This window comes from Erpetoichthys calabaricus, chromosome 12, assembly GCF_900747795.2.
Source record: "Erpetoichthys calabaricus chromosome 12, fErpCal1.3, whole genome shotgun sequence".
NCBI lineage: Eukaryota > Metazoa > Chordata > Cladistia > Polypteriformes > Polypteridae > Erpetoichthys > Erpetoichthys calabaricus.
The window spans coordinates 128,941,152-128,955,677 of NC_041405.2; the positions used below are offsets into that span (position 1 = coordinate 128,941,152).

General features: G+C 39.6%; 2 protein-coding genes across 2 annotated transcripts in view; both read left to right on the forward strand.

Moving 5' to 3' along the window:
* LOC114661546 (uncharacterized) overlaps positions 1 to 14,526 on the forward strand; it is a 245,107-nt gene that overhangs the window by 59,023 nt on the left and 171,558 nt on the right. The gene's annotated exons all lie outside the window — the stretch shown is intronic.
* On the forward strand, positions 9,546 to 14,332 carry LOC114663154 (gastrula zinc finger protein XlCGF57.1-like). Its single transcript, XM_028816904.2, has 2 exons — positions 9,546 to 10,004; positions 13,205 to 14,332. The coding sequence occupies exons 1-2, from the start codon at positions 9,593 to 9,595 to the stop codon at positions 14,179 to 14,181; spliced, it is 1,389 nt and encodes a 462-aa protein (XP_028672737.2). The 5' UTR covers positions 9,546 to 9,592; the 3' UTR covers positions 14,182 to 14,332.

The window sequence follows — 14,526 nt, forward strand, 5'->3', positions numbered from 1 at the left end:
CCGGGCTTGTCAGGTTTGTTTCAGTTTATTTCAAACAAATTGTGATGTTTTTTCTATTCTTTACCATTCCTAAACCCAAAAGAAATTATATACACATTTAATTTGTATTGTGAAGGAGTTAAATGGGACCTCATTGATAAACTGTCTTCAAAAATGCCTGACATATCCGTATATTATAGAAATGACTAAGACTGACAGTCCCCACAACCCAGAATTGTATTCAGCATGTTTGAGAATGTATCTATGTAAAGATAATTCTTCATCTTTATAAAAACTACTTAATCCAGTTCAGAGTGTAGATGGGTGAAGATAGTCTTATCAGTATCAGACTTAAGGCAGGACCATTCCCAGGATAAGGAATAAGGTGGTGTGGATTATACTGGAAAAAGCAACATGTGTATTTAAAACAAGTCCAAAGATGACCAATGCAAAAGTGAGGATGTCATCATGACATTTAAAACAAAGCTGGCAAAGAAAAGCTATAACAATTTCATATTGAATCTCGTTTCCAGCACTGCTCTCCTAATAGTTCACAAAAGCTATGTCAGGACACTTGCTGACACTTGAACTGGAAAACAGGGATGGCTGAACTCAAAGCTGTTGTTGTTTAAGTAGAGCTATATTTATGAGATTCAAATGCAAATTCTTCCTAGCTACATGGTCACTACGAGATGAGTTAAACATGGGACTGAAAAATGCAATGCAAAAATGAACAAACAGCATCATGAGAAATGGGAATGCCAGTGGGAGCAGTATGAGAGCAGACTAAAGAGCCACATGATACTTGATCAGAGATGCGGCATTTGAAAATGCTGATATACACAATAGTCTGAGTCCATCGAGGAATGGTGCTGACCGAGAAGCCAAAGTTCAAAAGAGCAGAGGCAATCATTTTTATATTAAGGTGCTGAAATACGCAAAGCCAACAGTCAAGGTGCTAATGTTTTCAAATTCCTGTCTTGACCAACTTAAATTATTGGTCAAATTGCAGAGGCACAATGCTGTGACTACCTTTATGCTAAGTTTGTGGTGGTGTTCAAAATGTGAGTCTGATATATATGTACCAAATAAAATAAAACTGTACACAGGATTACTATTTTGATTACTAAACATTTTCTTAATATAAAATCACAATTTAATGTGCACACACACACAGCTATGACAGCTGGTCAGTTAGACAAGAACTATGATGCTCTATTGACACAGTTGTAGGGAAGGCCAGTAAAAAAACAACAAAGGGACCAAGACTAAATGAGAGGATTGAGAGTAGGAGTGCTTAAAACTCTCAGTTTCTCAACATACACTACAGCCAGGATATCCACTAGTTGGATTGTGAGGTTTCAGCAAAAAGCATCCTTAAGACAGTCAGTGGATTTTATTTTTAATACCACCTTTTGCTGAGGTTTCAGATTAGGCTCCAAAACACCATATTTATGTTAACATTTTTTTTTTAATTTTTATTAATTTTATTGTAATCATTCCATACAAATAGATCAATTTATAACAAAAAAAAAAAAAAGAAAAATTGAAAACAAATCAAACCCCACCCCTGAGAAGGAGAACTTAGCCAAAGGAGAATTGCTTAGGGCTTTTTAATAAGGCAACAATAAACAAAAAGAAGGCAGAAATATATATAGGTAAATAAAAAATGGAGAAGGAAAATAAATGCAGTAATAGTTATTTCTCTTATTCTAAAATAATATTGATTAGATCCTGCCAGGTTTTGAGAAAGTTCTGCACAGATCCTCTAACTGAGAATTTGATTTTTTCCAATTTCAAATAATATAAAACATCGGTTTCCCAGACTTATGAGAGGAGAGTTAGGATTCTTCCAATTTAACAAAATAAGTCTGCGTGCCAAAAGTGTAGTGAATGCAATCACCGTTTGCTTGTCCTTCTCCACTTCAAGTCCGTCTGGAAGAACACCGAACACAGCTGTTAATGGGTTAGGAGGGATTGTGACCCCAAGGCTGTCTGAAATGCACTTAAAAATTTTGGTCCAAAATGATGTTAGTTTGGTGCAGGCCCAAAACATGTGACCCAGTGAGGCAGGAGCTTGGTTGCAGCGTTCGCAGGTTGGATCTTGCCCTGGAAACATTTTGGACAGTTTTAAGTGAGACAGATGAGCTTGATACATAATTTTTAGTTGAATAATTCTATGCTTTGCGCATATGGAGCTCGAGTGAATTCTCTGCTTTCTACCTTCCATTCCTTTTCTGATATATTGATTAAGAGGTCTTCTTCCCAATGTCCGCTTGGGTCTTTGAAAGGTGTAGGGACTCTAATAAGATTTTATATAATGTGGAAATGGTGTTTAATTCCTCGAAATTGAGCAGTATTTTTTCCAGCATGGTGGAGGGTACGAGGTGAGGAAAATCGGGCAGTTTCTGTTTAACAAAATTTCTAATTTGAAGATAGTGAAAGAAATGTGTAGCTAGGAGGTTTATGCTAACATTTTTAATGCTAAAATTTTATGTTAATGTTTATGTTAACATTTTTAATGCTAAAATTGCTGAAATAAAACAAAGTTCTGAACCCTGTTTAATCCAGTTCAGGGTTGCAGATGGGAAAAGACAAATCTCACCACCATTAAGCACAAGGCAAGGAAACAACCCTGGAGAGGATGTCAGTCCATCACAGCGCTCCCTCTCACACACACATACACTCTGAGACTCACATTAGGCCAATCTGTTGTTGCCGATTAGTCAGACATGGACATGTTCGGGATGGAGGATGAAAAATGGAGTATGCGACATTGGGTTAAAGTGCAAATTTTACAGAGAGAATGGCTGAGCAAGGGACTGAAGCTCAGGATGTTGGAACTATAAGAATCACATGTTATAACTATAAGAATCACATGTTATACTGAGCAGAGGAATACAAACCAGGAGGGAGGGGGGGTCAAATAAGTAGTACCTGTCCCTGTTGTTATCATTGACATGAGGGTTATCTTTGTTGTCTCTATTTATATGGACTTCCTCCTAATGTCCAAGACAGACCATTAGATCTACTGTGCTAATCCGAGACTATCGCTGTGTCCAGTTGCCGTGCAATGGAGTGACTTTCTGTACTGAGCCACTTCCTGCCTTGTAACCATTGCCAATGTGACAGCATGAAGCTTTCTGAGACCCTGACCTCTAGATGCAGAGAGCAAAAATGTATAGATTGACATTTGAAGGAAATGAAAATAAAAGGAGAGAATGCTGACCCAGACAGTTTTATGTTGCTCTTTAGGATTTCTGTTTAATTTCACTGCTATATCTGAGTGCTGAAATGGGAAGTTATTAAGAATTCCTGATTGATCCCTCTCTCTTCTGCCTCTACTTTGTTCCTGTTAACTCCTAGTTTGAGCTTGCTTGTGGTTTCTGTAAGTCCACTCCTTTGACAACTGTACAGTAGTAGACAGCAAGGACTTGGAGGTGAGCTGTGGTTGAGAGTCCAGACAGCTGCTCACGAGGCCTTACCTAAAAATGTCTTTGCCTTTAGCAACATAGCAATAGTAGCAAGAAAATGCATCAGTAGTCTTAACAGAAGAAATACTATCATTGCCACAAATAGGATTATTATAATTTGTCTTTTACTAATCCTTGTATATTTTAAAACACTGCAATAGTTTTAAAACCATATTTTAGATAGATAGATAGATAGATAGATAGATAGATAGATAGATAGATAGATAGATAGATAGATAGATAGATAGATAGATAGATAGATAGATAGATAGATAGATAGATAGATAGAATACAAGTCTAATTAGATTTGACACATTTAAAAGTGAGCTCTAACTAGACTTTGTTTTAAAATATGAACCACAAGCTTTTCTGCCAGCTTTAGACAAAAGAATGATAAATTACATTTGAAAGACAACATAAAAATGCCTTGTATCAGTCTGACATCACTGGGAGTCTTCTAAACTGTGGTTGGCTTTACTAAACTGTGGTTGGCTTTACACTGGCACACTGGTTCATTCTGATAACTACCACATCCAGCTGCCTTGATGCTCTTCCTCAAATTTACAGCATGCTGGGGAAATTCCTAAGGTCTGGAAAATAGCAAAAATGACCCTGTTAAAAAAATAGGCAGATCCAAGTAACTGTAGGACAATAAGCTTTACATGCAACTTGGGTAAAATAATGGAAGTAATCAATAAGACGGTGAAGGTTGTGTATAACTAAAATGCTGGAATTCTATGAGGGCACAGGAAAAGGATACAATCAGAGGAATGCATATGATATTATTTTTTATTAACTAGGGGGATTTGCCTCCTGCTCGCTTCGCTCGCCAACCCCTGGGCTGGCACCACACGCTAGCCACTTTGCGGTTCAGCCGCTCGCGTATGGGGATGTGGATGTACAATTTAAACAGATTGTTATTTTCATAGGAATTGCTACATACAGTATGCATAATAAAACTATCTATTTTACATTACATTGAGTAATTAACCATATTAAAAATAGCAAAATGTAATAATTTGAAAGTAAATTATGTTTCATGTTGCGTTAGAGTTATCCATTGCGTTATACGATTTTGTTCTGTTTAGATTTAAATTAACATACAAATCCTTTATAAACTTACACTTTTACTGTAAAACCTCAGTAAAAGCAATTTTTTGAATGAACGTTTTGTCAAAATCACATTAAATTTTGATTCTGTGTTTGGACTTTAATTGTGTCAATGCAACGGATAACGGCCCATGAGTGAATTTCGTTTCTTTCTCTCTAATAAATAAACGGACTTGTTTGAATGTTTGTCTCTGTGATTTGTTAATTGTCTTTGCAAAAGCTATTCTAACGGGAAACTTAACGTTTTAATACGAATGGAATATCAAGATCTCCTTTGGTGTCTAAAGTTATTTGCGGGAGATTTCTTGGATACATCCTTGTTTCAAAAGTAATGAGGACATACAGTGTTAACAGTTGTAGATATTCTACAGGATATTGTAATTTGATATTTTCACCTTCTGCACTACCAACTGTTTCAGCATAGTCTATTAATATGCATTTAACCAATTTGCCGTGTAACCGATGGATTGCCCATGTACTGTACTCATTTCTTCTGTTGATAACCCTTCGGGATGAAATTCTTCAATAAGATTTGGACATAATAAGTCTTCTTTTATTGGGAACTTAAAGTGGGGAAAACGTTAAAATTTATAAGAGCTGAGAGAGCAGGAACTGTGGCTGTTGTGATGGATGGCCGGGTTGAGCTCAACCCAGCCGAAACCCCCAGGACGTTAGATGGCGATTTCCCTGCAGCTTAGTGGTGCCCCAGATTCCCGCAGGGCACTATGGGAGATGAAGTTCGGCTTCACAGCCCTGTTGGGTACTGTGGGTGCCTCCAGGGGATGCTGCAGGGAGACACGGGGATTTCCATTTCCAATATAGCCTGGAAGTACTCCCAAGTCATGGGGATGGAAGGACAGAAGTACTTCCGGGCTGAAGAAAATACAAGTCTCCATCTGACCCGGAAGTGCTGGTGAATCACATGGACAGAGGGACAGAAGCACTTCTGGGTCAAGGACTATATAAAGGACCGATGGAGCAGTGGCGTAGCGTAGTGAGTGCGGCAGGGGCGGCCCGCCCCGGGCAGCACTTTTAGGGGTCGGCAAAATTTCACAATAAATAATAATATCTTGTAAAAATTTGAACCATACCTAAATAAGGGGGCAGCGGAATTTTCCTCCGCCCCGGGCGACTGACACCCACGCTACGCTACTGCGATGGAGACCCAGCAGGCGAGCCGGAGTTGGGAAGGAGTGTGACAGAGCTGCTGGGAGGAGAGGAGGAAATTTATTGTGTTTATTTGTGGTGTGTTTGGTGGATGTGGTGCTTTGAAGGTGCTATATTTAAGAAGAAGATTAAAATACTTCTGGGTGCTTTTAAACTTGTGTCCGGAGTATCTGTCTGTTGGGTTTCATGGGGCAACAGCGCCCACCAAGCATCCACACTGTCAAAAGCATTCACACAAATGAGAGGTGGGAGGGCTGTGTGCGTGATTGAATATGGTTGAGAGGAAGGCGTGACTTGAAAAAATCTCATGGTCCTTTTATAAAAGAGAGATTTATTTGATAAGATCCCACATGAGATGCTGGGCATCAAAGTTAAAGAAGTGAGAGTTCAGGGTGTAGTATGTAGAAGGGTACAAAACTGGCTGAACGACAGGAAGCCACATTACTGTCTGGTTTGGATACTGCAGTGTCTTTGATTGTAAGGTCCTACAACGGATAATGCACATAGCAGAAAAGATCATTGGGACCTCTCTGCTCTCCATTAAATGCATCTTTATAAAACTTTGCATCCGCTAAGCCTATAGCATTGTTAACCCCTCTCATGGTCTCTTTGTCCCACTTCAATCTGACAGAAGGTACTGTAGCATCCAAACCAGTTTTGCCAGGCTCCACAGCAACAGCTTCTACTCCTGAACTCTGTGCTGCCCTCCTGCCATCAGATCTGCCCCTAGTAGTTTATTCTTATACCGTACATTTGTAAAAACACTTGTTACTACTGCTGTTTTGTATTATTGTTTTATTATTTATGTACTACTGTATATTTCAAATTATTACAATCTATTCACTTAACTATTATTTTTTTTCTATTTAATAAAATAATGATAATACATTTTATTTATTCGTATGCGCCTTTCTAAACACTCAAGGACATCGAACAATAGATGAAACACACATTATAAACAAAATTAAAATACAAAATAAAAAATTTACTGGCGAGCAGTGGTGACCAGTCCTGCCAGCGTTCACTCAACCAGAAGTCAGTTTCAGCCTGATTTAATTTTCTATTACTAGTGGTGCTATCCGTCCAAGAGAGGATGAAAGTAATCAGCTTGACCTCAACGTTGGCATTTGTAGTGCAGTGTGTCTGTCCAGTTGCTATGGCTCTGTTGTATAGAATCTGGTACAGGATTCATAAAAACAGTGCTAATGTTTGTAATCCATTGGATAGCAGAGACACACGGACACCCTTTTCATTAAGGTGGATAGTATAGTGTAGTTCTTTACCTGTCATGCACTTGTCGTGTTAAAGTATATGTTGCACTGCAGTCCTGGGGAATTTTTTTTCTTGCCAATGTATGCTGCAACATAATGTATGCATGACATGACAATAAAGCCACTTAACTTGAGTTTGACTTGACTTGATTTGAAAAGGGTGATGGTGTGAGGAACTTTATCAGAATTAAGTGATGTTAAAAACTGGTGTCCCTCAGGGGTCAATGCTGGGGCCTCTGCTCCTTTCAATATACATAAATGCTTTAGATAGAATAAATAGAAATAATAACCCAGTAGTACACTTGGTAGTCCAACAATGCCATACCACATTCTTCTTTTGATCTTTGTTATACCTCATTTTTAATAGTTGCTCTTTTTCTTCTTCCATATGAATGAACTGTTACTAGAATCAAGCTTATTTTTAAAGTAAGGGTTTATTAATAATTTTAGGAATACTCCGAAGTAGGAATAAAAATTTTGGGAGAAAATTTATTTTGACTATGTGTGGCCGAGTGCAGGAATGACAAGTTGCAGAAGGTCGAAAAGTTGGGACACCAACCGAGTCATCCCTTTCAATTGAATAAAGTCCAACAAAAAGCACACCTCTTGGAGTTTGTACAAGGAACCCTTTGGGGAAATAATAACAAAAACAGTCGGTTCTTCACCGTAGAATTGAGGGTCATTTACTGGAGCTCCTTCTGGTGGATCCCTCTGATCACAAAATACACCTCTTTCCAGGCTCCTTCCGGGTTTCTTATAATGCACAAACCAAAGGGGCAGGGCTATGTACCCTCAATGGGTGGTTTCTTAGAGCTGCAAGAAGAGAAGGAGAAGAGAACATTAGCACGTTCCTTGATCAGGCCTGTGAGATGCATGACATAGTTAAACTGTTCTCTGACTCATTCAGCAAAAAGGCTTCTAACATAAGATAATGTTGTTTTTGTTTTTAACTAGAATCTTATCTCCCTTTTGGTATAAATCTCTGTTTAGATTGAACCAACCTTCTTAATCAGTTTATTTAGTCGGCTTGTGTCACCCACACTAATGCCTTTTCCTGAGCCCACTACAGTGTAAAAAAAATTCACTGACCACTGCAGACTGGCAGAACACACGTAAGAATGGGGTGAATGCACCAAACGACCTCAACCTCCTCAGGAAACATAGGGGAATCTGACCTTCTTGAATACAGCGTCTGTGTTGGTAATCCACTCAAGCATGTCGCTCAGATACATAGTGATGTACTTGTATGTCCTAACCTCCTCCACATTTTCAGCATCAATGAGAACCAACAGCAGACTGGGGGTAACCCTCCTGAAACCTACAATTATTTTCTCTGCTTTGCTGATTTTGAGCATCAGGTGGATCAGTTTCCACCACGGAACAAAGTCCTTCACTAGTGTCCTGTAGTCACTTTTCTTCTCACCCCTGATACCCAACTATGGCTGTGTCATCAGAGCATTTTTGCAGATGATGTTGACCCAGTATTGTATCAAAAGTCTTAGTTGAACTGGGTAAACAGGAGGGGAACCAATATAGTACCCTATGGCAAGTGTATGCTCTTCATGAGTATGTCCCAATACACAGTTATTAAGCTACACAAACTGTAGTCTACCAGTTAAGTAGTCCATCGTCCAGAACACATCAACCTTCATTGAATAGAATTTACAAGCAGTTTCGAATTGTTTCTGTGAATGGGCTCAATTCTACAGATAAATTACGACATTGTCAACACCTCTGTATCTTGGTAAGCAACTGCAGAAGGTCCAGTACTATCCTGACCAGAGGTCACATGTGAATGAATAGTAACTTTTGTAAGATCTGCATAATGTATTAAATCAGAATCACTGCTCGGTAGTCTTTTGGCTAGATTATTTTGGGATCTGATACCGCACAAAATGTTTTCCATATAGCAGGACTACTTTGTAGGATCATACTAAGATTGAGGAGACTCTGAAAAAAATCACACAATGGCCCAGCACACTCTTTGAATACCATCAGGTTGACACCACCAGTTTCGGCACCTTTGCCTTGCCTGGGTTCCCATAGTTATTTTACTAAATAACATTTTGATTTTGTTTAAATAACTAAGCCGTTTCTCTTGAACCTTTTCAGTTCATGCTGCTATTGTTTTCATCCCTAGAAGTACAATAAATAGCAAAAATCTCCAAAGCAGCTACAAACAGTTGTTTCCTATAAATGTTGTCTCCTTAAACAGGCAAACCAAAAGAGAAAAATCAAATCCTCAAATTTAAAAATCAATAACTGAACAAAGTCAAAATATCTAATCCAAGCAAAGAGGTGAAAAGTCAAAAAACTCACGCACAAAAGGGGGGTCAAACAATACAAGCGTGGAACTGCTAATAAATCAGCACAGAACTGACACCGCAGGTGGTTCACATAGGCCTCCTTAGGTCACATCTGAAGCCCCCTTTAATGCATTAATAGCTGGGAAAGGGGCCAGGGTGGAATTATAAAAAATGAATCACCTCCTGGTGCAGGATATCCTACTAAATAATAAACAGTGTTGTCTTCTTTTCAGTAGAACAAAAGGAGCTGCTCTTCCAAGTCAAACTCAGATGGATCCACAGATATATGCATGACATGGATGGGGAAAAGTTCCCTTTTCACCAGATGCTTCCTGAGGATAGCTGCACTTTAGCTGATGGAGTCTCAGAGCAGAGGGGCAGTCACCAGATAATGATGGCTGCAGAACTGGAGGCAAACTTCCTTGACTTTAACACACAAATGGAGTTTTTCAACATGAAAACACCCAGCCATGAACATATCGGTACTTTTATGGAAGACACCTGCCGATTGGATTCATATGAAAAAGAATCGGATGATTTATGGTCCTCTCCAAAGATGCAGTGTCCTCAGTTGCACAGTTTAAATGTAAAGACACTACAATTGGAGTCATTGCAGTCAGGGCCCGACAATGATTCTTACTTCAGAAAGACGGGAGGAGATCCAACCTTTTCAACATCTGCCAGCAACTTTGGGACAAGTAAGTGTTTCTGAAATATCAGGAATAGATCTTGGAAAAATCGAGGGTTGCGTTTATGTAAGATCCATGTTTAATTTCTAGGTAACAATGTGCAGCTCCACTACGTGTCCAATGGAGTATACAAATGACAAAAAGCTGGTGGCACAGGTGTTAACTGATGTTTCAATTTTAGTCCACTCATTGACTTCATGAAGCTTGCAAGCTCTCCCTATTTCAGGTTGGGTTTTCTTTTGAGTTTCCAGGAACCACTTCCTGTAGATGTGCTGGTTAGGTTAATTGATGGCTCTGAATTGTTGTGGTATAAATGATCATGGGGTTAAAATAGTGTACCCTGAAAGGGACTGGAATCCCATACAGAGATGTCCATCCTTACTTCTATAATGGAAGGACAGGCAACACTTTAGGAAGTATTGGGTTCACAATAATTGTTGGAGACATATTATTAAAATGGTCTCTTTCTTTCCAAAATGATGTGCTCACTCATTACAACTTCTCCTTTCTGAAGATGGTAGTGGAAAGCATGACAATGAATATGCCACACATCCTTGCTTCCCAATGTGAATTCTTAAGCCAGTCCCCAGATACTCACCTAACCCGCATATCTGACACCTTACATGTCATTAAAATTGTAAATATTATATAAGAACATTAAAAGTCATTTTACAAAGGAAACCATTTGGTTCAAGCATTTTCAAATGCTGCCTGGAGCATAGCTCACTAGTTTGCTCAAAATTCTCACAACCCTTTGTCTTTAGAAGTACTTTTGTAATGTCTGATTCTAAAACAGTCCTTGTGATCCACTGTTTAACTTTGAAAGGATTTGGAAGTCTTGGCCTGTCACATTAGGATAAGAGATTACAGTTTAATTTGACTTTTTTGATGCTGATTAATGGAAAAATACTCGTAAATGTCAAACTGAAAACAGATCTCTGCAAGTGGTCTAAATTAATGACACATAAAAAACACTCAATAATTGATCCCAGGTAGTTTTAGAAGTCGCAGAATTACTTCAATGAAGGTGACTTGCCTGGGGCTTCAATTGATTGCTGTATAAATGCACCTGAATGTGAAAGGTCCAACTTGTGGTCAGTCAGTTTGGTGGCCTAAACTACACAAAGAAGACAATGGAAAACTTGAAGCAACTGCATAAAAGGTGATTGAAAAGCACAAGTCAGGGGATGGAGACAAGAAAATATCCAAAACACAGAATATCCCTTGGAGTCCAGTTGACAGCTCAGCTGTTATCTGCCAAGAGCAATCCGTTTGCAAAAGTGAGTGATCATGTAAGAAAACGACTAGTGGGGGAGGACACCCAGAGTCCTATGAGAATTCTGAAAGAGTTGCAAGCTACAGTGTCTGAAATTGGAGAGACTGTGCAAAACACAGCTGTGTCTGGTTGCTTCAGCTGTTGCAGTTTTATGGGAGAGTAGCAAAGAGACAGCCACTGTTAAATCAAAATGCAAGTGATATCTCCAGATATTACCACAAGGCACATTAAAGACTCCTGGAAGAAGGTTCTATGGTCAGATGAGACAAAAATTGAGCTTTTTGCCATTAGACTAAACGCCATGTTTGAACACAGCACACTATCAAAAACTTACCATGCCCACAGTTAAGCACGGTCATGGCAGCATCAAGTTATGCAGGCACTTCTCTGCAGCCAGCCCTAAAAAGCATGTGAGAGTGGAGGGTAAACTAAATGCAGAAAAATACTTGAGGAAAACTTGATGCAGTCTGCAAGAAACCTGCACCTTGGGAGAAGACAGGCGGAGTGGTGGCTCTGAGGCTAGGGATCTGCACCGATTGCCAGTTCGAATCCTGTAAATGCCAGTAGGGATTCTGCTCTGCTGGGCCCTTGAGCAAGGCCCTTAACCTGCAATTGCTGAGCGCTTTGAGTAGTGAGAAAAGCGCTATATAAATGTAAAGAATTATTATTTGTTTTCCAGCAAGACAGCAATCTCAAGTATAAAGCCAAAGCTACACAGGAATGGCTTACAACAATGTGCAAATTTGAGTCCAATTAATAAGTCATTGATGCACTTAAAAAAAAACTATTCATTCATGGTCTCCGTGCAACCTGACAGAGCTTGAGCAGTTTTACAAAGAAGAATGTGAATATACTGCAGTGTCCCAATGTGCAAAGCTGACAGAGACAGACCTATGCACACAGATTCAAGACTGTCATGGCCACCCTAAGGTGCATTTACTAAATACTGACCTGATGGGGTGAATACACATGCAGTTCATTATTTTGTATTTCATATTTATAATTACTTTACACCACTTTGCAGAGATCTATTTTCACATTAATATTAAATAGTATTTTTGTTGATCAATATCAGAAAAGCTAGCTTAAATCCACTGTGATTCAATGTTGTAAAACAACAAAATACGAGAACTTCCAAATTTTTTTGACACTGCATGCATTTCATTGCTCTCTATTCCTCTGTTTCAAATTCTTCCATGTCTTTTTAATCACCTGGTGACCACAACTGCATACAGGACTTTACATGCAGTCTCACTAACATGAATGTCTCTGGGTACTCTTCCTATGAAGTCAGTAGAAAGATTGGGAGAGCATGGAGGGTCATGAGGATGCTGGAAAGGGGTGTGTGGCACTCTCAGTATCTTTGCAAAAAGGACAAAGGTCCAAGTCTTTAGAGTCCCGGTGCTTCCTGTTTTGCTATATGGTTGGGAGACATCTATGCAATCCAGTGACCTAAGATGAAGACTGAACTCCTTCGGTACTGTGTCTCTTCAGGGAATCCTTGGGTACCGCTGGTTTGATTTTGTGTAGAACAAGCGTTTGCCCTTGGAGTCCCAAATGAGGCACATTACCTGCATTGTGAGGGAGAGTACGTTATGGCGCCATGTGGCGTGATTTCTTGAGGGTGATCCAGCTCACAGGATCCTCATTGCTGAGTGGCTGGACCAAGCCAGGTGGATGCCCAGGTAACGCCTGGCTGCAGCAGATAGATGGCCATTTCCAGAGAGAGGGACTGGACCACATGTCTGCCTGGGGGGTTGCCAACTAGGATTCCAAGCTGTTTTGTTATGTGGTGGATGCGACAATGAGCTGTACCAGTGCATGCTCCCCATCCTGACCTGACCTCACTCGCATATTATACTATGCACATCTACACACCAATCTCTAGCTCGAACATTTTTTAAATGTATTCTGAATATCTTTTTATTTATAGGTTTACAGGAACAAGACAGCTTATTCCTCTCACCAGACAACCAGGAATCTATTGAAAGTATGTGCTTTTGGGAAAAACAGGAAACCTCTGTGCAGAACGCAGATGTGAGAAGTTCACCTCCTCATCCTTTGGACATGAAGGCAGAGTCTTCAAGACTGTCAAAAGCAGATGACATTGAGACACCGCACAAGTTAGCACAAAGACAGGTGGGCCTGCTACTCTGCCAAGTGTGTAAAAAGAGTTTTAAAACAAGATTGCAGTATGATGAGCACCAGAAAACTCACACTGAAGAAAAGCCATATTCTTGCACTGAATGTGGCAAAAAATACACATTGAAAAGTCATCTTCAGATTCACACAAGGATTCACACTGGAGAGAGGCCGTATTGCTGTGATGAATGTGGCAAAAGGTTCACAGTGAAAGATCATCTTCGAAGACATGAGAGAATTCACACTGGAGAGAAGCCATATTGCTGTACTGAATGTGGCAAACAGTTCAGGGCCAAAAGTCATCTTCAACGGCACAACAGAACACACACCGGAGAGAAGCCATACTGTTGTACAGAATGTAATAAGAGATTTACAATGAAAAGTCATCTCCAGACACACGAAAGAGTTCATACCGGTGAGAAACCATATGGCTGTGTGGAATGTGGTGAGAAGTTCACACAGAAAAGTAACCTTCAGACACATGAAAAAATTCACACTGGGGAGAAACCATTTTGTTGTACTGTGTGTGGGCGGAAGTTTGCCCGAAAAAGTAATTATCAGAGGCATGCCCGAATTCACACTGGCGAAAAGCTGTACTGTTGCACAGAGTGTGGCAAGACGTTCACACGGACAAACTCTCTTCATACCCATGAGAGGATTCACACTGGAGAGAAGCCTTATTGTTGTACTGAGTGTGGCAAGCGGTTCGTAAGGAAAAGCACACTTCAGCGACACAACAGAATTCATACTGACAGAAATCTATACTAGATGGACTGAAACATGGAGTATGGAATTACTATGTCCTGTTGAGTTACAGAACTGAGTTGTCATGTTTATACTTGATTGTGTGATAGAAAGGTCATGTGATTTAACTAGTTGAGAATGGCTATTTTATGCTTTTCATGTCAAGAAAACAAAGCAGCAGTTGATAAGTGTGTGTGAACTTAAATAAATGACCTCTTTACACTAACCGCACCTCTACTGTTTCTAGGCAATGGAAATTATCCTGATATCAAAGTACCTCAGTAGTCTCATTTGCTTGTCCCTTATGCTAAATAATATTTTTACTAGTCCAGTGCTGAAGCCTTTCATCTGATATTCCGCTGTTCACTT